Source organism: Nomascus leucogenys, chromosome 12 (assembly GCF_006542625.1).
Source record: "Nomascus leucogenys isolate Asia chromosome 12, Asia_NLE_v1, whole genome shotgun sequence".
Taxonomy (NCBI): domain Eukaryota; kingdom Metazoa; phylum Chordata; class Mammalia; order Primates; family Hylobatidae; genus Nomascus; species Nomascus leucogenys.
Window position 1 is genome coordinate 5157339 of NC_044392.1, and position 23924 is coordinate 5181262.

The 23924-nt window shown below is 41.2% G+C and overlaps 1 protein-coding gene across 2 annotated transcripts in view; it reads left to right on the forward strand.

Annotated features, from left to right (window-relative positions):
* AGO3 (argonaute RISC catalytic component 3) overlaps positions 1–23924 on the forward strand; it is a 141536-nt gene that overhangs the window by 96218 nt on the left and 21394 nt on the right. For both annotated transcript variants that reach the window (XM_030823419.1, XM_030823420.1), the window contains 6 exons: positions 661–845; positions 7487–7646; positions 9522–9612; positions 13157–13351; positions 13682–13816; positions 17118–17219. In XM_030823419.1, the coding sequence (XP_030679279.1) occupies positions 661–845; positions 7487–7646; positions 9522–9612; positions 13157–13351; positions 13682–13816; positions 17118–17219 (868 nt within the window). The remainder of the gene's footprint in view (positions 1–660; positions 846–7486; positions 7647–9521; positions 9613–13156; positions 13352–13681; positions 13817–17117; positions 17220–23924) is intronic.

Here is a 23924-nt window from a genome sequence, read left to right on the forward strand (position 1 = left end):
CCTAGTGTGACATAGGTAATACTATAGAAATTCTGGCTCTACCATTTGTCTAATCGTTTGACCTTTGGCCAAATATGTAATGTCTATGAAACTGTTTTCTGATGTGTAAAACAGGAATAATACCTGCCGTGCCTCTTTCTTATGAATCTTATGAGATCAAATTAGAAAATCTACAATAGCTGAAATGTATCAAGCTTTTACCATGGTCTTGGGTGGTGTGCTAAATGCTTTACATATATGATCTCATTTAATCTTCACACCAACCCTATAATTGAAGCAATCCTTTTACAAATGAGGAAAACTGAAGTAAGTGCCTAAAATTTTATAGCTAGTATGTAGCAGAACTGGGAATGGAACTCTCCACACTAACTAACTCTCCACACTAACTAACTCTAGAGCTGAGCTCTTAACCAGCATATACTATTAGTAATGCTCCTTGTAAACTACAGAATGCCGTATAACTGTACAGAATGTTCTTCGTTTGCAAAATGGATTACTGACAGACCATTGCCTTTAACATCAGTAGTCTGGTGACCTCTCATATATGGAGCACGCAAATCTTTGCTTCATCTTTCCATTCTCTTCCCAAACTTCCCATTACTACTTTGTAGGAATTCATGACTAGACAAAGGTTTTATATTTAGTGGTTTCTCCTTCTAGGGGTTTCACAGACCAGCTGCGTAAGATTTCTAAGGATGCAGGGATGCCCATCCAGGGCCAGCCATGCTTCTGCAAATATGCACAGGGGGCAGACAGCGTAGAGCCCATGTTCCGGCATCTCAAGAACACATATTCTGGCCTACAGCTTATTATCGTCATCCTGCCAGGGAAGACACCAGTGTATGGTAAGGATATCTTAAGACTGCATTTTTCCTCAAGTACTTGATATCCTTTTAGGATTATACTAAAACACATCCTAAAACTTTCAAATATTAAAATATATTTTATGATACAGTATTTAAAACCATGTATTATTACTTGAAGACAAATTAATGTAGCAAACTAAATAGTCCAAGATGAGACATTGTAAAAAGAGTTTCAGGGCTGGGTGCAGTGGCTCACACCTGTAATCCCAGCACTTGGGAGGCAGAGGTGGGTGGATCACGAGGTCAGGAGATCGAGACCATCCTGGCTAACACGGTGAAACCCCGTCTCTACTAAAAATATAAAAAATTAGCTGGGCGTGGTGGTGGGCACATGTGGTCCCAACTACTCGGGAGGCTGAGATAGGAGAATGCATGAACCCAGGAGGCGGAGCTTGCAGTGAGCCGAGATCACGCCATTGCACTCCAGCCTGGGCGACAGAGCGAAACTCCGTCTCAAAAAAAAAAAAAAAAAAAAAACAGTTTCAGTAGTGAAAAGAGGCATCACGTAACAATGGCTAAAGGAAGAATTATTGAATAAAAATGGCATTGAGATAATTTGAGTATCAGTATAATGTAGTGGTGAAAAGCACAGGCTGTCAAATTAAACTGTATTGCTCAATATTCAGGTACTGCCGGTTCTACTACCTGTGTGATTTGGCTGAATTACTTAATCACACTACCCCTTAGTTTCCTCATCTCTGGAATTGGGACAATATTTATGTATGTATGTATGTGGTATGTATGTATGGGATAGGATCTCACTCAGTCTTTCAGGCTGGAGTGCAGTGGTGCAATCATGGCTTACTGCAGCCTTGACCTCTTGGGCTCAAGCAATCCTCCTGCCTCGGCCTCCCAAGTAGCTGGAACTACAGGCATGTGCCACCACACTGGACTAATTTTTTATTTTTTTGTAGAGACAGGATCTCGCTATGTTTCTCGGGTTGGTCTCAAACTCCTGGGCTCAAGCAATCCTTAAACCTTGGCCTCCCGAAGTGCAGGGATTACAGGTGTGAGCCACTGTGCCTAGCCTCTTTCTGGTTTTAATTGGGCATTTTATATGATTCTATTTTCTTTCCTCTTTTAGTGTACCAGTTATACTTCCTTGATATATAGCACACATACCCTGGGATACTAATAATACCTAATCCATATATAGGGTAGTTGTAAGGATTAACTGAGTCTACATATGTAAAGGGCCTAGAATAGCACCTGTCATATAGTAAACAATGTTAACTGTTATTATTATAAACAAAATTTTGTGAGATTAATAAGCTAAATATAAATCATTGAATCGTAGAAAAATACAAAGAAAATATAATTTTCAAACCACTGAACGGGGTAAAATCATGTAAGTTTAGAAATAATAGAAGAAATCACAAAAGAAAATTGTCAGATTTGACTGAGTAAACATTAAATTTTCTCTTTCTTTTTTTTTTTTTTTTTTGAGAGAGAGTCTCACTCTCTTGCCCAGGTTGGAGTGCAGTGTTGCAATCTCGGCTCACCACAAGCTCCGCCTCCTGGGTTCACGCCATTCTCCTGCCTCAGCCTCCCGATTAGCTGGGACTACGGGCAGCTGCCATCATGCCTGGCTAATTTTTTTGTATTTTTTAGTAGAGACAGGGTTTCACCGTGTTAGCCAGGATGGGCTGAATCTCCTGACCTTGTGATCCTCCTGCCTCGGCATCCCAAAGTGCTGGGATTACAGGCGTGAGCCACCATGCCCGGCCTTTTTTTTTTTTTTTCGAGACGGAGTCTCCTTCTGTTGCCCAGGCTGGAGTGCAGTGGCATGATCTCAGCTCACTGCAACCTCCACCTCCCAGGTTCAAGCTGTTCTCCTGCCTCGGCCTCCCTGGTAGCTGGGTCTATAGACGCGTGCCACCATGCCTGGCTGATTTTTGTATTTTTGGTAGAGACAGGGTTTCTCCATGTTGGCCAGGGTGGTCTCAAACTCCTGACCTCAGGTGATCTGCCCACCTCAGCCTCCCAAAGTGCTGGGATTACAGGCATGAGCCACTGTGCCTGGCCCCTAAATTTCCTACATGTCACAGATGTACTAAAATGAAAAGAAAACCAATAGAGTATGGAAAATATTTGTAGCAAATAGAAACAATAAACAAATAGTTTATTATTAGTTAAATAAAAACCTTCTTTTTTTAGATTAATGAGAAAAGAATATAAACTGAAATTTCTCTAGTAAAAACGAAGCAAGTAAATATATGATAAAATGTTTGTTTTTATTCGTAGCTAAAGAAAAATACAGGCCAGATGTGGTGGCTTATGCCTGTAATCCCAGCATTTTGAGAAGCCAAGGTGGGCAGATTGCTTGAGTTCAGGAATTCAAGACTAGCCTGAGCAACATGGCGAAACCTCATATCTGCAAAAAAATAGAAAAATTAGCCAGGCATGGTAGTACACATCTGTGGTCCTAGCTACTTGGGAGGCTGAGATAGGAAGATCACTTGAGCCAGTAGGTGGAGGTTGCAGGGAGCCAAGATCATGCCACTGCACTCCAGCCTGGGCAACAGAGCGAGACCCTTTCTCAAAAAAAAAAAAAAGAAGAAAAGTACAAATCACTAAAAGGAAAAATTTTATGCTACTAAATATTAGCAAACATATTTAAATATTATAATACCTAGTGCTTGTGAGTATGCAGTGTATTAATACGTTGCTGATGGTAGTATAAACTGATATTACCTTTTTCCTCAAAACTGTAAACATGCCTGGGCTGGTCTCGAACTCCTGGCCTCAAGTGATCCTCCTGCCTCAGCCTCCCAATGCTGGGATTACAGGCATGTGCCACTGCTCCTGGCCCCTCCTGGTTTTAATTGAGCATTTTGTATAATTCTATTTTTCATTCTCTTTTAACATATCAATTAGACTTCCTTTAAAAATTTTTGTAGTGTTTTCCCTAGACTTTTTAATATATATTTACAACTAATCTAAGTCTACTTTTAAGTAACATTATACCACTTCTTAGATAGTATAGAGATACCTTGTAACAGAATACTCCCAATTTTTCCCTTCTGTACCTTATATTTCTGTCATTTATTTCACTTATCCATAAGCTATAACTACCCAATACACTGTTGCTATTACTATTTTGAACAAATAATCATCTATTAGCTCAATTAAGAATATGAAAAGACAAGAATTTATTTTACCTTTATTTATTTGCTGACCTTCAGCCTTCCTCCTTACTTTTGTTTTGTTTTGTTTTTTAGAGACAGGTCTTGCTATGTTGCCCATGCTGGAGGTGTGGCTATTGTCAGGCATGACCATAGTGCACTGCAGCCCCAAACTCCTGGGTTCAAGTACTCTTCCCACCTCAGCCTCCCCAGTAGCTGGGACTACAGGCATGACCCACACCGTACCCTGCTTTTCCTTCATTTATGATTTCTGATCTGTATCATTTTCCTTCTCTCTGGAAAATTCTTTTTTTTTTTTTTTTTTTTTGAGACGGAGTCTCACTCTGTCGTCCAGGCTGGAGTGCAGTGGTGCAATCTCGGCTCACTGCAAGCTCCGCCTCCCGGGTTCACGCCATTCTCCTGCCTCAGCCTCTCTGAGCAGCTGGGACTACAGGCGCCCGCCACCACGCCCGGCTAATTTTTTTTTTGTATTTTTAGTAGAGATGGGGTTTCACCGTGGTCTCGATCTGCTGACCTCGTGATCTGCCCGCCTCGGCCTCCCAAAGTGCTGGGATTACAAGCACAAGCCACCACGCCCGGCCAGAAAATTCTTTTAATATTTCTTGCCAAGCATTTCTACCAGCAACAAATACCCTGTTTTTATTTGTTTGAGAAACTCTTTATTTCTCCTTCATTTTTTTTTTTTTGAGCCACATAATGATTTAATGTTTACTTGCAAATCATTCCCTCACATAATTTCAAGTAGGAAGTCATTCTGGAATTCTTACATTCTGACATTAAGAACATTCACACGTTGTGCAGCCATCATCACTATCCATTTCCAGAACTTTTTTCATCATCCCAAAGTGAAACTCTTTATCCATTAACCAATAACTTTAATATCCATTAAACCTCACGTAACCCCTGGAAAGCACTGTTCTACTTTCCGCTTCTATGAATTTGACTATTCTAGTTTCCTTGTGTACATGAATCCTACAATATTTGGCCTTTGGCATAATATCCTCAAGGTTCATCCATGTTGTACTGTATGTCAGAATTTTCTTCCTTTTTCAGGCCAAATAATATTCCATTGTATGTATATATGTGTGTGTGTGTGTGTGTGTGTGTGTGTATATATATATATACACACACACATATGTATATATACACACATATATATACACACACATATACACACACATATATATACATACATACATATATATATATACCACATCTTGTTTATTCTTCTGTTGATAGACACTTGGGTTGCTTCTACACTTTAGCTATTATGAGTAATGCTGCTATGAGCATAGGTGTACAAATCTCTCTTCACAGCCCTGTTTTCAGCTATTTTGGGTATACATCTACTAAGTGGCATTGCTGCATCATATGGTAGTTCTATTTTTAATTTTCTGAGGAACCTCCACAGTGTTTTCCACAGTGGCTGCACCATTTGACATGCCCACCAACAGTGCACAGGAGTTCCAGTTTCTCCACGTCCTTGCCCCAATGTTTGTTATTCTCTGGCTTTTTGATAGTAGCCATCCTAATGGGTGTGAAGTGGTATCTCATAATGTTTTTGATTTTGCATTTTCCTAAATGATTAGAGACGTTGGGCATCTTTTCATGTGCTTATGGGTCATTTTTCTGTTTATCTTCTTCAGAGAAATGTGTATTGTCGTTTGTCCTTTTTTTTAAGGCAAGGTCTCACTCTGTCACCCAGACTGGAGTGCAATGACACGATCATAGTTCACTGCAGCCTCCATCTCCTGGGCCCATGCAATCCTCCTGCTTCAGCCTCCTGAGTAGCTGGGACTAAAAGCACATACCATCATGCCTGGCTAATTAAAAAAAAAAATTTGGTAGGGATGGGGTCTTGATTTGTTGCCTAAGCTGGTCTCTAACTCTCGGGCTCAAGCGATCCTCCCGCCTCAGCCTACCAAAGTGCTGGGATTACAGATGTGAGACATTGCACCCATTTTTCTATGTTTTTTATATATAAGAAGTTATGCTGGGTGCAGTGGCTCACACCTGTAATCCCAGCACTTTGGGAAGCCAAGACGGGTGGATCACTTGAGGTCAGAAGTTCGAGACCAGCCTGGCCAACATGGCAAGACCCCATCTCTACTAAAAATACAGAAATTGGCTGGGCGTAGTGGCTCATGCCTGTAATCCCAGGACTTTGGGAGGCTGAGGCGGGTGGATCACCTGAGGTCAGGAGTTCAAGACCAGCCTGGCCAACGTGGTGAAACTCCATCTCTACTAAAAATACAAAAAAAAAAAAAAAATCATCAGGGCATAGTGGCAGGTGCCTGTAATCCCAGCTACTTCAAGAGGCTGAGGCAGGAGAATTGCTTGAACCCAGAAGGCAGAGGTTGCAGTGAGCCAAGATTGCGCCATTGTACTCCAGCCCTGGGCAACAAGAGCGAAACTCTGTCTCAAAAATAAAAAATAAAAAAAAACAAAAAAATAAAAAATAAATAAAAATACAGAAATTAGCTAGGCAAGGTGGTGCACACCTATAATCCCAGCTACTCGGCAGGCTGAGGTAGGAGAATTGCTTGAACCCGGGAGGCAGAGGTTGCAGTGAGCTGAGATCGCGCCACTGCACTCTAGCCTGGGTGACAGAATGAGACTCCATCTCAAAAAAAAAAAAAGAAGTTATGGCTGGGTGCAGTGGCTCTTGCCTGTAATCCCAACACTTTGGGAGGCTGGGGCAGGAGGATCACTTGGGCTCAGGAGTTTGAGACCAGCCTGGGCAACATGGTGAGAACTCCCTCATCTCTACTAAAAACAAAACAAACAAACAAACAAAAAAAGCTTGGTGTGGTGGTGCATGCCTGTAGTTCCAGCCACTTGGGAGGCTGAGGCAAGAGGATCGCTTTAGCTCAGGAGGTCGAGACTACAGTGATCCATGATCGTGCCACTGCACTCCAGCCTGGGTGACAGAGTGAGATCCTCTCAAAAAAAAAAAAAAGTTATATACACCAAAATATTTATGATGGTTATAAGGGCAGAGGAGGGGAAAGGAACAGGGGACTTTTATTCTTTGCACTACAATACCTCTGAATTTTTAAATTAAAGGTAAGAGAATAGGATTGAAAGCTGTAAGTGTACTGCGATTACAAGTACATTAAAATAACGTAAGTGAGAAAATTATTGGAAGAGAGTACTATAAAACGATAACAAGGGATTATGTACATGTTTCACTTTATGCTTTTCAGTTATTGCAGTTATACTGTGGCAAAAATATACCTTTTTATACAAAGAAGAAAACAACTAGAAAAATTGTCACTAAGTACTTAAGCCAGTCTTCAAAGCAGTATACTTTCAGTTTTAACAGCATCGCCTTAGTACTGTATTGGCATAATTTTTGGTATCCTTTAATACAATGATGGATTTTAAGGGGGAAACATAGTAGCTTTATTTTCAGTATGTAAAATTATTTTCAGGTCTTTTTTTCTGACTAGAGGTTTTGCATCTATTCCATAGCGGAAGTGAAACGTGTAGGAGACACACTTTTGGGTATGGCTACACAATGTGTTCAAGTCAAGAATGTAATAAAAACATCTCCTCAAACTCTCTCAAACTTGTGCCTAAAGATAAATGTTAAACTCGGAGGGATCAATAATATTCTTGTACCTCATCAAAGGTAAGATATGCTAATCGCTTATGAAAATATTATTTTTATATCTTCATTTGTCTATATATGACCATATCTAACTACTATAAGAGCTGTGTAAGAGACCCCCTTAATAATTCCTACTGTGGGAGATTCGTAGACATTTTGGTAAAAAAATAATTCGGATTGGCAAGGTTCAGAGATTCTCTTGTGAAAATGCCCCCACAATTTTATTTTATTTTATTTTATTTTTTAAGGAAAGAATGAAGCAACAACAGCAGAGATTTATTGAAAATGAAAGTACACTCCACAGGGTGGGAGCAGGCTCAAACCCCAACAATTTTCATTTAGTATGTAAAGTACCTCTTACCTAGCCAGAAAGTATCCAGCGCAAAGTACCTCTTACCTAGCCAGAAAGTATCCAGCGCTTTATTTCTCACTGGAGAGCCCAGCTTGAAGAATTTTCACTTTATTTGGTAATCATCTTCAACCTGGTTTCATGAGACTACTCACTTACCTGGAATGTGAAGGAGAGAAGGAACTGGGAGCCCAGATTAGTCAATTAAGTAAGCCATATCAGCCCTCCTGCCGTAGTCAATGAGAAAACATATTACTGTTAGGTCACCCTTCTTAGAGCTGGAGCTCTTAGGAAGTAAGAGACAACATGACCTAGAAACAGGAGGTAGCTTATTGTGCAAGTCACTGAGGAAGAGGCCATTTTTCAGAGAATTGAACAAGTTCCCTTTTAATAGTTGAAGCAATTAGGCATCAAAAAAGTTAACTATACACCACAAACAAACATTAGAATAAGGATTGGCCCATGTTTGTTTGACACAAAAGTCCTTTTTTTCCTCTTTTTCCATGCCACCTCTACTTTCTACCCCTGTTAAGTATGAGATGAGATTCATAAATGAGATAAATAAAGAATTTTATCAACAAACCCAACATGGTGAAACTTTCTCTCTACAAAAAAAATAGAAAGATTAGCCATGTGTGGTGGCGTGTGCCTGTCGTTCCAGCTACTCCAGAGGCTGAGGTGGGAGGATTACCTGAGCCCAGGGAAGTCAAGGCTGCAGTGAACTGTGATTACGCCACTGCACTCCAGCCTGGGCAACACAGTGAGACCGTGTCTCAAAAAAACAATAATAACATAAAGTAAAATAAAAGGAAGTCCTAGCTCCTTTATGACCATTGAATATATGTTATTCAAATTTATACTTTTGGCCGGGGAGTGGGAGTAGTGGATTCCCAAAATCCCTTCCAGTCTAAAGTGTAATGATTCCTTTTTCCCTTGAGAGATTACATAGGTTTAAAATATAAGTCGATTTTTAAAGAGTGATAAAAATTTGTGGATCATAAGGAAGTTTATAATTTTGTGCCCATGTTGGAGAATACTAACATCTGTTAATATTAATATAGCCCTTTTCAACCACCAGCACCACTATTTTAGATAAAATTCTGCTGTGAAGAAAACTTTGGATTGGCTGGGCGCGGTGGCTCACGCCTGTAATCCCAGCACTTTGGGAGACTGAGGCGGGTGGATCACAAGGTCAGGAGATCGAGACCATCCTGGCTAACATGGTGAAACCCTGTCTCTACTAAAAAAATACAAAAATTAGCCGGGCATGGTGGCGGGCGCCTGTAGTCCCAACTACTTGGGAGGCTGAGGCAGGAGAGTGGCGTGAACTTGGGAGGCGGAGCTTGCAGTGAGCCGAGATTGTGCCACTGCACTCCAGCCTGGGCGACAGAGCAAGACTCCGTCTCAAAAAAAAAAAAAAAACCTTTGGATTACATAGGACTTCCTCTGTGCTGTCAATAACTTGAAGTTATGTTGCAATTGTGTGAAACAGATAAATGGATACTGAAAAAATGAAGTATCTAACCCTTTTTCAAAATGTGTTTAAGACCTTCTGTGTTCCAGCAACCAGTGATCTTTTTGGGAGCCGATGTCACTCATCCACCTGCTGGTGATGGAAAGAAGCCTTCTATTGCTGCTGTGAGTGTTAGCCAGGTTTATCTTACCTAAGGTTGACAGACCAGTATCAATTTTGCAGTTTCAACTTGTTGAATTTTAATATTTTCTTTGTAGCCAACTTTCATAAATGTTCTTTGGGTTTTTGAAAAGAATGATTATTCTCCGGTTTGGGGTTTACAAGTCATATGTATCAAGTTCCATATGTATCTATTAAATCAAGTTTGCTAGTTATATTATTCAAATCTTCTGGATTATACTTTAATTTGTCTACTTGACCTCTCCATGATTATGCATTTTTAGTTACTTTTTGTTGTTTTGAATAGTTTGTTTGTATATTTCAGTAATGTCTTTGTCATAGAAAGATACACTACATATAAGCTTGGTGGATTACATTTTTTAATATATAAAATGTCTCCCACCTTCATCCAGTTCAATACTTTGCACCTGAATTCTTTTATTTTATTTTATTTTATTTTTTCAGACAGAGTTATCTTGTTGCCCAGGCTAGAGTGCAATGACACAATCTCAGCTCACTGTAACCTCCATCTTCCAGGTTCAAGCGATTATCCTGCCTCAGCCTCCCGAGTAGCTGGGATTACAGGCACCTGCCACCATGCCCAGCTAATTTTTTGTGTTTTTAGTCGAGATGGGGCTTCACCATGTTGGCCAGGCTGGTCTTGAACTCCTGATCTCCGTCAGTCCACTGGCTTAGGCCTCCCAAAGTGCTGAGATTACAGGTGTGAGCTACCGTGCCCAGCCAAATTCTTTATTTTACTACTGCCACTCCTGTTTTTAGCATCTGCCTATTATTTCTTTGCTCTCTCTGTATTTGTAAACTTTTTGTGTCAGTTTAAGTGTATTTCTTATAAACTTGAGAAAGCCTGATAATATTTTACCTATTTTGAGAATCACTTGATTTTAACAAATAGCCAACATTTTGAAAATATGAACATGTTTTAGGCATATTTAATAAACTTCAGAAATTAAACTGTAAGATTTAATTGGCCAGGCACGGTGGCTCACGCCTAGAATCCCATCACTTTGGGAGGCTGAGGCCGGTGGATCGCTTGATGTCAGGAGTTCAAGACCAGCCTGACCAACACGGTGAAACCCCATCTCTATGAAAAATACGAAATTAGCCTGGCGTGGTGGCAGGTGCCTTTAATTCCAGCTATTCGGGAGGCTGAGGCAAGAGAATCGCTTGAACTCAGGAGGCGGAGGTTGCAGTGAGCTGAAATCATGCAACTGCACTCCAGCCTGGGTGACAGAGGGAGATCCCATCTCAAAACAAAAAAAAAGATTTAATATTTTTATATGATCCATTATAATCTTCACATAAATCTTGTTTTATGAATCTGAAAAATCTAATTCATCCCTGAAAATGATAGTAATATTTAAATTTCCACTTCGTGATTTCAAAGCTGTTTTCATTAGTAAAGGAAATTAATTTTTGTCTATTAATTCTCTTGCTTTTGTATTTTTAATGTTACACATGAATTATTTTCTTTAAATGTTCAGTGGTTGTATTGAGCCATCTCTAACATTCATTAAAGTGTTCTTATAGATGATAAAATGATAAAGAAAGGAACTCAAAAGACTTCCTTGGATTTGCTACTTTGGGTCATTTTCCAAAAAGGTTTAAGCATATTTTAATTCCTTTGGACTTCTGGTAGTCATTGTCTTTTTCTACTAAATCCGTTTCTACCAAATACCCACTTTCTTTTATGGTTATCAGAAGTCTTGTGAATAGAATTTATTGGTTGATTCTTTTTCACTATATGGCTTCTATCTCCAAGAACTTAGAGACTAGTGTGAGAAACTAAGTAAGTAATGAGTGCCACATAGTATAATAGGTGTTATCATGATAACAAAGGAACAACATTTAAGTTGCAAGAACCTGGTGTGTTTTGGGAATGCTGAGAAATACAGGGAATTGGAACATAGTATACTGCAGGCTATGAGGCTAGGAAGCTTTTGTGAAGCATTTTGTTCCATCCGATCCATCCGAGGGGTCTGGATTTATTCTTTTTTTTTTTTTTTTTTTTGAGACAGAGTCTCACTTCACTCTGTAGCCCAGGATGGAGTGCAGTGGGCGCGATCTTGGCTCACTGCAAGCTCTGCCTCCCGGGTTCACGCCATCCTCCTGCCTCAGCCTCCTGAGTAGCTGGGACTACAGGCGCATGCCAACACGCCCAGCTAATTTTTTGTATTTTTAGTAGAGATGGGGTTTCACCGTGTTAGCCAGGATGCTCTTGATCTCCTGACCTTGTGATCCGCCCACCTCGGCCTCCCAAAGTTCTGGGATTACAGGCGTGAGCCACCGTGCCCGGCCTTCATTTATTCTTAAGTAGCAAGATACCTTTCAAGGGAAAGAAATGGTCAAAGTTCCATTTTTGAAGCATGACTTTGCTATAGGTTAACTGGAAGAAAGAGAGTCTGGAGGCAGTGACCAGCTCTAGGCTCTGATCAGAATAAGTTCATGCTTTGAGGTCTCTTCTCCAAAGACATAACAATATTAGACACAGAAAGAGAAAATTAATCTAGCTAGTTTCAAAACCAAGATTAACTTCTCTGAGGACCAGATACAGAACACAAATGCAGCTCAGTAAGACTGTATAGATTCAGGCCAAGAGGGAAAATTCTGATTTTAAAATTTATGAAGCGTAACAGTTCTAAGATGAAACTAAAGTCTTAAGTATGGTTTCTGAGATAGGTTGCTAAAGTGGAAGAGATAGGAAGAAAAATCAGTGGTTTGAATTGGTCCTTGTTTTTACTTATTTCTTTTATCTTATTCTCTTATACACATTGTTTTGTCCTTTTCTTTCCTCACTAATCTTTAAGTCACCAACAACACAAAGAATCTAATTGTTAAATGTATAGTTCAGCCTAGTTATAGGAAAATAGTTTTTTACTCTATACTAGGTGTTTTATTCTGTTCTTCAATGGGAAGTACTATTCTTTTTAATTTTTTAAAAAGATGGGGTAGGCTGGGTATGGTGGCTCACACCTGTAATCCCAGCACTTTGGGAGGCCAAGGCAGACGGATTACAAGGTCAAGATATCGAGACCATCCTGGCTAATATGGTGAAACCCCGTCTCTACTAAAAATGTAAAAATTAGCTGGGCATGGTGGCACGCACCTGTAGTCCTAGCTCTCTGGAGGCTGAGGCAGGAGAATCGCTTGAACCCAGGACGTGGAGGTTGCAGTGAGCTGAGATTGCACCACTGCACTCCAGGCTGGTGACAGAGCAAGACTGCGTCTCAAAAAAGAAAAAACAACAAAAAAAAAAGAGAGCGAGAGAGAGATGGGGTCTTGCTATTTTGCCCAGGCTGGCCTCAAATTCCTGGGCACAAGTGATCCTCCTGCCTCAGCTTCCTGAGTAGCTGGGACTATATGCACATGCCATCATACCCAACTCAGAATTACTATTTTTGATTACTTTCAAAGTAAACAGTGATAAACGGTAAGGTTACAGTAAAATGTAAATGAAATTCATGTAATTTTGATTATCATTTATTTATTTTTATTTATTTATTTATTTATTGTTTACTTTTTCTAACCTAGGTTGTAGGTAGTATGGATGCCCACCCAAGCAGATACTGTGCCACAGTAAGAGTTCAGAGACCCCGGCAGGAGATCATCCAGGACTTGGCCTCCATGGTCCGGGAACTTCTTATTCAATTTTATAAGTCAACTCGGTTCAAGCCTACTCGTATCATCTTTTATCGGGATGGTGTTTCAGAGGGGCAGTTTAGGCAGGTTGGTTACCTAGAATCTCATCAGACTATGGTGAAATCAGATCTTGTGTTTATAATATGGTGTCTAGTTCTAGAGTTAAAAACCTTGTTAGAGTTCCCCAAGTCAAAACTTGGTGTTTTCTTAGATTGTCTTTTTGAAAATGTTCGCTACGAATGTGTATGCTTTGCTTGCTAAGACCACGTTCTGATCATCGTTAAAATGGAATCAAGAAGCATATTAGCTATAGAACGGTGAAATTAAGGAATCCTGAGATTAAATCATTATCCTACTTTGAAGTATATAAAAACAAATAGCTGACTATATTGAATCTTTCCATTTCGTGTTCTCTAGGTATTATATTATGAACTACTAGCAATTCGAGAAGCCTGCATCAGTTTGGAGAAAGACTATCAACCTGGAATAACCTACATTGTAGTTCAGAAGAGACATCACACTCGATTATTTTGTGCTGATAGGACAGAAAGGGTAATCTCACCTCTGTTGTAATACTATTATAAACCGAGCTTATCCAACATAGTTCATAGAGCATTCAACAAGGGCCCTCTGCCAACAGCAGGGTTTGCAATATATAGTAGCAAGTTTCTTTTTTTTTTTTTTTTTTGAGACGGAGTCTTGCTCTGTCACCCAGGCTGGAGTGCAGTGGCACGATCTCGGCTCACTGCAAGCTCCGCCTCCCGGGTTCACGCCATTCTCCTGCCTCAGCCTCTCTGAGTAGCTGGGACTACAGGCGCCTGCCACCACGCCCGGCTAATTTTTTGTATTTTTAGTAGAGACAGGGTTTCACCATGTTAGCCAGGACGGTCTCGATCTCCTGACCTGGTTATCCGCCCGCCTCGGCCTCCCAAAGTGCTGGGATTACAAGCGTGAGCCACCGCGCCCGGCCTATAGTAGCAAATTTCAACAATTACGTTATGAGTACAGAAGCATCAAAATAGATTATTTTTAACTTTCTGGAATTTCTAGTCACACTCCAAATGTTCAAAATCTCATTCTACTTTTTTGTTGTGAGGAAACTCATAGTTTTAAAATTATTCTTCTATTCATATTTTCCTAAAATCTTCAGAAAAAAAGGTACATTCTCTTTTTAAAATATCTCATATAAATTAATTTTTTAAAAAAGTGGAAATTCAGGCCAGGCGCAGTGGCTCACGCCTGTAATTCCAGCACCTTGGGAGGCCAAGGCAGGCAGATCACTTGAGGTCGGGAGTTCAAGACCAGCCTGGCCAACACGGTGAAACCCTGTCTCTACTAAAAATACAAAAAATAGCCAGGCGTGGTGGCACACATCTGTAATCCCAGCTACTCGGGAGACTGAGGCAGGAGAATCACTTGAACCCAGGAGGCGGAGGTTGCAGTGAGCCAAGATGGTACCACTGTACTCCAGCCTGGGCAAGAAAACAAGACTCCATCGCAAAAAAAAAAAAAAAAAAAGTGGAAATTTATACAAACTAACTTTTAGCCATGTTTCCTTTAAAGTTCACAGAATTATTTTATGCATTTTATAATGTGAATGTATATTTTTTATAATTAGGAAGAGAGGTATAAATACCTAAGGAAATATGTTTTCTTTTTTTTTGAGATGGAGTCTTGCTCTGTCGCCCAGGCTGGAGTGCAGTGGCACGATCTCGGCTCACTGCAAGCTCCTCCTCCCGGGTTCACGCCATTCTCCTGCCTCAGCCTCCCAAGTAGCTGGGACTACAGGCGCCCGCCATCATGCCCGGCTAATTTTTTGTATTTTTTTAGTAGAGACAGGGTTTCACCATGTTAGCCAGGACGGTCTCGATCTCCTGACGTTGTGATCCGCCCGCCTCGGCCTCCCAAAGTGCTGGGATTACAGGTGTGAGCCACTGCACCCGGCCGGAAATATGTTTTCTTATCTGTGTGCGGCAAGACAGCAGTCTTACTGTCATTTTCAGTGCTCTGATCCCATCTGCCACCATCCTATAAATCTTGGAGCAGAGAAATCTAATGATACCAAGTGTTGTTTCCCCTTGAGAAAGGGATCTGATAGAAAGGACTAAGAGAGGGGTGTTTGTCTTTGCCATGCGTACTCACTGTATTCCTTTGGGCAAGCAACTTAACATCTCTGTGCCTGTTTATTTCTTAGCAAGATTGGATAATATTAATATCTACCTTATTTGAGTTGTTGAGAGAATTAAATAAAATATGTAATGCCCTTAGAACAGGGCTTGGCCCACCCTAAGTACTCAGTAAAGATTGGCTAGCTCTCATTAGTAGAGTGATGAGAACAAAAAAAAAATCAATAAATAAAGTTTGGCTAGCTGTAGGGTGGTGTTGATAGTGGTAGAATAGAGAAGACGAAATAATAATAAATATTGTTCTAAGTATTGTTTATAAATTTAATCAATTTAATCCTCACCAACAAGATTATGAGGTAGTTTTATTTTTTTGTTTTCGTTTTTGTGACAGTGTTGCTCTGTTGCCCAGGCTGGAGTGCAGTGGCATGACTTTGGCTCACTGCAGCCCCCGCCTTCTGGGTTCAAGCGATTGTCAGGCCTCAGCCTCCTGAGTAGCTGGGATTACAGACATGTGCCACCACGCCCGGCTAATTTTTGTAGTTTTGTTAGAGGCAGGATTTCACCATGTTGGCCAGGCTGGTCACAAACTCCTGGCTTCAAATGATCCGCCCACCTCGGCCTCCCAAAGTGCTAGGATTATAGGTGTGAGCCATCACACCCAGCCTACAACTTTTTGTATGTATTAATTAGAAGACTTATGTGTTGCTAATTTATTAGAGTTAAGTATTTTTTCAGGACCAGGCATAATTTAGAAGATTATGAACTGTTTTGTTTTGTGCTTGGTAAAGTGAAGCTGGTTGGTCCACACCACTATAATTCAAGGTACCACCTTATAACAGTCACTCATGTGGCAAAAATATTATCTGAGTCAGTAAAATAGTTTCTGATTTGCTAGCCTTATAAACCTAGACTTACAGTTAATGATTTTAAATGTGTTGGGATAAGGCAGTGGAGGTGGGTATAATAAACATTTTTAAGTGTTTTATAAGGAGCTTGTATCATCAAGAATTTTGAGTCATTTCAGTTATATTATATGCACTCAGAGAAAATCATGGCGTCCTCTTACAAGATGTTGAAACTGATAGTATGAAATAAAAGGAATAAGGCCTTTGCAATTATTTCATTGTTTGAATCCCAGTTCTGCCCTTTATTGTGTGCTATTGAGCAAATTATTTTGTATTCCTGAGCCTTTGTTTCCCTAAACAAATGGAAGTAATCCCTAACTTGCAGGATCGTTACCAGGTTTTAGAAATAATGTGTTTAACATGCCTGATCCATAAATGGTTAACAAATGGCGTGACTGTCGTTGATGTTGTCAGCATTCTGTCTCTCTAAACATCTAGTTTTCTCCAAGGTAAATGCTTATCTTCATAAATTACACGTTCAAGAATACCTACTATGCACAGGTACCATAAATTGGAGCACTTTAAGTTAATTCAAAAAAAAATTTTTTTAGTGTCTTCCACCCATGGTGGGGTCAACTATCAGCTAAGCAGTAGTAGAGACTCTATTAGGCTTTGCTGTGTATCAGTGCTCACTTTCAGCAACATGTAAGAATAGAACTAGGACCTGCCTAAAGTCTGCTCTGAATGACTGTTTAAGTCATATTTCAAGGTGAAAGTAGTGAAATGTAGGATCAGCCTACGTATTCATACATTTTTTAAAGTGCTTTCAGATACATTTTTACCTTTTTCTTGTTTGTTTAAACTTTAACCAAACAAATCCAGGTTGGAAGAAGTGGCAATATCCCAGCTGGAACAACAGTTGATACAGACATTACACACCCATATGAGTTTGATTTTTACCTCTGTAGCCATGCTGGAATACAGGTAAGCCTACACTTTGAGTAAAATATTTTAATTCAAGAACTGTCATTCTTACATGTATTTTTTAAATCTCAGAAAAATGATAAAGGAATACTCTTTGCATTCCAAATTGTTTCCACATGAAATTAGATGAAACTTTCAGTAAACAAATGTCTTCCCTTTCCTTACCTTGAGAGGGGCTTAGGAGCTTATTTTTATGAAAATACCAGAATATAAGTAGTTTAATAGAATGAATCTCCTTAAAACAGGCCCTTAATTTAACTAAAATGTTAAAAAATGTGAAAGTACCTGATTGTTCCTTTAGCATATGCGTCTTGAAAAAAAAAGAGAGAGAGAGAGGAAGAGAAAGCACTATTTTGCTCGGGCTAGACTAGAACTCTTGGGCTCAAGCAGTCCTCCCGCCTCAGCCTCCCAAGTAGTTGGGACAACAGGCCTCCACACTCAGCTAATGACGATAACATTTTATAAAAAACTTTGACATGTACTAGTAGTATTAAGCATGTGAAAGAGTTTAATTGGGCTGGGCGTGGTGGCTCACGCCTGTAATTCCAACACTTTGGGAGGCTGAGATAAGCAGATTGCTTGAGTTCAGGAGTTTGAGACCAGCCTGGGCAACATAGAGAAACCCCATCTCTACAAAAAATATAAAAATTAGCCAGGTGTGGTAGCACGTGCCTGTAGTCTCATCTACTCAGGAGGCTGGGGTGGGAGGGTCACTTGAGCGCGGAGGCAGAGGGAGGTTGCCATGAGCCAAAATCGTGCCACTGCACTCCAGGCTAGGTGACAGAGCCAGACCTTGTCTCAAAAAATAAAAAAAAATTTAATTGTAGAATTACAGCTTTACTTTTTTTTTTTTTTTTTTTTTTTTTGAGACAGAGTCTTGCTCTGTTGCCCAGGCTGGAGTGCAGTGGCATGATCTCGGCTCACTGCAAGCTCCGCCACCCAGGTTCAAGTGACTCTCACGCTTCAGCCTCCCTAGTAGCTGGGATTACAGACTGGGATTACTGGGTGCTACCACACGCAGTAATTTTTTTATTTTTATTTTTTCTAGTAGAGACCGGGTTTCACCATGTTGACCAGGCTGGTCTCAAACTCCTGACCTCAAGTAATCCACCCACCTTGGCCTCCCAAAGTGCAGGGATTACAGGCTTGAGCCACTGCACCTGGCCTTAAGTTTCAGTTAAATAATTTAAAAAGTTTTTCTTATTCTTTCCAGAAAACTTTTCATTAATGTGTTAGCTTTACTTGGTAGAACATAAGCTTTAAATCAGTGCATCTCAAACTTCCCAACAACAAAAAGTAAACTGACATCCCCAGGATGTCTAAGAGTCTATAACCCAAAACTAGTTTAGGTTACCTGCCATTGATTAAGATAGAAATTTCCAGATGGACCTTACCATACAGCTCTGTATCTTACAGCTTTGTATGTCCCACATATACGAACCTGTTTCAGGTTCGTGGCTTTACATTATTGTCCCACTCATTTATCCACGTTCTTATATCGGCTCCTCTTTACAATTAATGTTGTGCATTTTCAGGGTTGGTGGTTAATAGGAGGTCCAGAGGAAGTGGTGTCAGCAAGATGGCTGACTAGAAGCCCCTAGAGCTTGCTCCCCTCACAAAGAAAGCCAGAAAAACAGATAAACAACTACATTTTTTATTTTTTTAACGGAGTCTCGCTCTGTCACCCAAGCTGGAGTGCAGTAGTGTGATCTTGGCTCACTGCAACCTCCATCTCCCAGGTTCAAGCAATTCTCCTGCCTCAGCCTCCGGAGTAGCTGGAATTATAGGCTTCTGACACCACACCCGGCTAATTTTTGTATTTTTAGTAGACATGAGGTTTCACCATGTTGGCCAGGCTGGTCTCAAACTCCTGACCTCAGGTGATTCACTTGCCTCAACCTCTCAAAGTGCTGGGATTATAGGCATGAACCACTGCACGGGGCCAAACAACTATATTTTAATGAAAATAAATCCCTCTCTGAGGGAGAGCCCTGGAGTGCATCAGAGGAGTAACAGAAACCCTGGTGAGCACAGAAACTCGGGATGACCAGACAGAGAACAGAAAGAAACACTGAGCCTCCACTACTCCATCTCCAAATCAGGATCAGCTGAGAACCAGGAGGAACTTCTCCCTACAGTGAACAGATAAGCAAGAGGATCCCAGCAATCCCCATCAACACCTTGGACACCTACACTGGGGTCTCCAGCACTGTTCTTAGGCACTAATCCCATCTTGGGGAGCTGCCTGGAGTCCACATAAGTGTACCCCCTCAACCCGAGAAAAGGAGCTGATACTGTGCTCCACCCACTGTGGTCCAAGCAGCTACTGCACTACTCCATCTTGGAAGTGGAACTATAGCTGGGGAATGTCTTGCTCCAGGGGCAAGTAGCCATGACTCCTCTTTATTGTTAAGGCTATGCTATCACCAAATTACTCCAGCCCAGTGGCCTGACAGCCCTGTCGAGCTGCAAGCACCTGTTACACCTTGTGCCTTGGCCACTTGAAGAGGTCATACCTCGGCCAGGTGCGGTGGCTCACACCTGTAATCCCAGCACTTTGGGAGGCCGAGGCAGGCATATCACCTGAGGTCAGGAGTTTGAGAACAGCCTGGCCAACATGGCGGAACCCCATCTCTACTAAAACTACAAAACAAATTAGTCGGACATCATCACGCACACCTGTAGTCCCAGCTACTCCAGCCTGGGCAACAGAGCAAGACTCCGTCTCTATTAAAAAAAAAAAAAAAAGAGGTCATACCTCTCCAGTGCCTAAATTGAAGGAGTACATTGTATCTCAAGAAGCAGTGCCTTAGTCATCCAGAGCAGTCACATACTCCAGTACCTAAGCTGAAGCAGTGCCCTGCATATCAGGGAAACCATGTCTGGGCCACCCAGAACAGGCATAGCCCCATGCCTGAGCTGAACTGGCACTGGGGAATTGGTGCCCTGGAAGAGCTGAGCAGCTCTGTATCCCATAGATGTTGGGATAGCCCAAATATATTGAGATACAAGAAAATACCAATAGACAACTCAACAAAATCGGGAACGCAGGCCGGCTGCAGTGGCTCACGCCTGTAATCTCATTACTTTGGGAGGCCGAGGCAGGCAGAACACCTGAAGTCGGGAGTTCGAGACCAGCCTGACCAACATGGAGAAACCTTGTCTGTATTAAAAATACAAAATTAGCTGGGCGTGGTGGCGCATGCCTATAATCCCAGCTACTCGAGAGGCTGAGGCAGGAGAATTGCTTGAACCTGGGAGGTGGAGGTTGTGGTAAGCCGAGATCATGCCATTGCACTCCAGCCTGGGCAACAAGAGTGAAACTCTGCCTAAAAAAAAAAACTGGGAAAGCAATTCGCAATATGAACAAGAAATTCAACAAAAAGAAATTTAAAAAGAACCAGACAGAAATCTTCAGCTGAATAATTCAATGGAAAATACAAAATACAATAGAGCGCTTCAACAGCAGATTTGATCAAGCAGAAGAATCTCTGAACTTGAAGACAGGTCATTTGAAAAAAAAATCGGAGTCAGAAAAAAAAAGAAGTAAGAATGAAAAAGAGTGAAGAGCACCTCTGAGACTTATGGAACACCAGTAAGCAAATAAATATTTGTATTATGGGAGTTCCAGAAGGAGAAGAGAAAGGGAAAGGTGTAGAAAAAATCTGCTTAATGAAATAATAGGTTGGGCATGGTGGCTTACATCTGTAATCCCAACACTTTGAGAGGCCAAATTGGGCAGATCGCATTTGCTCAGGAGTTTTGAGTCCAGCCTGGGCAACATGGTGATACCCCATCTCTACAAAAAATACAAAAATTAGCCAGGCATGGTGGCATGCACCTGTAGTCCCAGCTACTCAGGGGACTGAGGCAGGAGGATCACTTGAGCCTGGGAGGTTGAGGCTGCAATGAGCCGAGATCACACCACTACCCTCTAGCCTGGGATGACAGAGTGAGACCCTGTCTCAAAAAAAAAAAAAAAAAAGAAATAATAGCTGAAAACTTCCCAAATCTGGGGAGAAATATGAACATCTAGATCTAGAAGGCTCAAAAGTCTCCAAACAGATCAAACCCTAAAAGGTTCTTCCCAAGGAATATCGTAGTCCAAATTGTCAAGTCAAAGACAGACAGAATTCTAAAAACAACAGAAAAGCATCAAGTCACTTAGAATCCTCATTAAACTAACAGCAGATTTCTCCACAGAAACCTTATAGGCCTGGAGAGATTGAGATGACATATTCAAAGGGCTGAAAAAAACAATTGTCAGCCAAGAATGCTGTACCCAGTAGGGGATCATGTGAGCTTAGGAGGCAGAGGTTGCAGTGAGCTATGATTGTGCCACTGTACTCCAGCCTGGGCAACGGAGTGAGACCCTGTCTCAATCATTCAATCAATCAATAAGAATCCTATTTCCAGCAAAGCTAACTTTTAGAAATGAGGGAGAAATAGTATTTCCCAGACATGCATAAACTGAGGACATTTATCACCACTAGATTCGACCTATAGGAAATGTTCGAGGGAGTCTCACATCTGGGGGCAAAAAGTCAATAATCATTGTTATGGAAACAACAGTATAAAACTTACTGGTAGAACAGATACACAAGAAAGAAACAGAAAAGATTCAAACCTTGTTGCTCCACAGAAAACCACCAACCCACCATAATAAGAAGAAGAAAGGAAGAAAGGATATAGAAAACAAGCAGAAAACAATTAACAAAATGACAGGAATAGGCCTTCACCTATCAGTAGTAACTTTGAAGGTAAACAAATTAAATTGCCCACCGAAAAGATATAGAATGGCTAAATGAATTTTTTTATCACTCTGGTGCCCAGGCTGGAGTACAGTGGTGCAATCTCAACTCACTGCAACTTCTGCCTCCCGGGCTCAGGCGATCCTCTTGCCCCAGCCTCCTGAATGGCTGGGACTACAGGCATGCATCACCACACAAGGCATGCATCACCACACCTGGCTTATTTTTGTATTTTTGTAGAGACGGGATATCACTATGTTGCCCAGACTGGTCTTGAATCCAGAGCTCAAGCAATCCACCTGCCTCATCCTTCCAAACCGCTGGAATTACTGGCGTGAGCCACCAAGCCCAGCCACTGAGTGAATTTTTTAAAAGAATGAAATCATATCCTTTACAGCAACATAGATGGAGCTGAAGGTCATAATCCTAAGCAAACTAACACAGGAACAGAAAACCAAATACTGCATGCTTTCACTTAAAAGTGGGACCTAAACATTGAGCACACATGGACATAACATGGGAATAATAAACACCGTGGACTACTAGAGAGGAGGGCGGGGAGGGGGCCTGGGCACGGTGGCTCACGCCTGTAATCCCAGCACTTTGGGAGGCCAAGGCCGGTGGATCACAAGGTCAAGAGATCAAGACCGTCCTGGCCAACATGGTGAAACCCCATCTCTACTAAAAATACAAAAATCAGCCAGGCATGGTGGCGCGCACCTGTAGTCCCAGCTACTCGGGAGGCTGAGGCAGGAGAATCACTTGAACTCGGGAGGCAGAGGTTGTAGTGAGCCGAGATTGCGCCACTGCACTCCAGCCTGGCAACAGAGCAAGGCTCTATCTCAAAAAAAAAAAAAGAAAAAGAAAAAGAAAAACTACTGGGTGCTAAGCTCACCATCTGGGTGTAATATACCCATGTAACAAATCTCACATGTACCTCCTATATTTAAAATACTGAATTTTTTAACAATCCAAATATATGCTGCCTACAAGAAATTCACTTCACCTGTAAAGATCCATATAAACTGAAAGTGAAGGGATGGAGAAAGTTATTCATTTCACGCAAGCGGAAAAGAAATGCAAGCAGGAGTAGCTGTATTTAAGTTAGACAAAACAGACTTTAAGTCAAAAACTATAAAATGAGACAAAGAAGGTCATTATATACTGCTAAAGGGATCAATTTACCAAGAGGATATAAGAGTTGTAAATATATATGCAGCCAACACTGGAGCATCCAGATATATAATATAAAGCAAGTATTATTAGCTCTAAAGAGAGAGACTCCAATAGTAGTAGTTGAGAACTTCAACACCCCACTGTCAGCACTTGACAGATCATCTAAACAGAAAATCAACAAAGAAACATTGGATTTAAAATACACTTTAGACCAAATGGACCTAACAGATATATACAAAGCATTTCATCCAGCACCTGCAAAATATACATTATTTTCTCAGCACATGGAACATTCACCAGGATAGACCACATGTTAGGCCACAAAACAAATTTCAACAAATTTAAAATAGTGGAGGCGGTCAGGTGCGATGGCTCATGCCTATAATCCCAGTACTTTGGGAGGCCAAGGTGAGTGGATCACCTGAGGTCAGGAGTTTGAGACCACCCTGGCCAACGTGATGAAACCCCGTCTCTACTAAAAATACAAAAATTAAGCAGGAGTGGTGGCACATGCCTGTAATCCCAGCTACTCAGGAGGCTGATGCAAGAAAATTGCTTGAACCTAGAAGGTGGAGGTTGCAGTAAACCAAGATCATGCCCCTGCACTCCAGCCTGGATGACAGGGTGAGACTCTGTCTCAAAATAAATAAATTAAATAATTGCCGGGCGTGGTGGCTCATGCCTGTAATCCCAGCACTTTGGGAGGCTGAGGCAGGTGGATCACTTGAGGTCAGGAGTTCGTGACCAGCCTGGCCAACATGGCAAAACCCCATCTCTA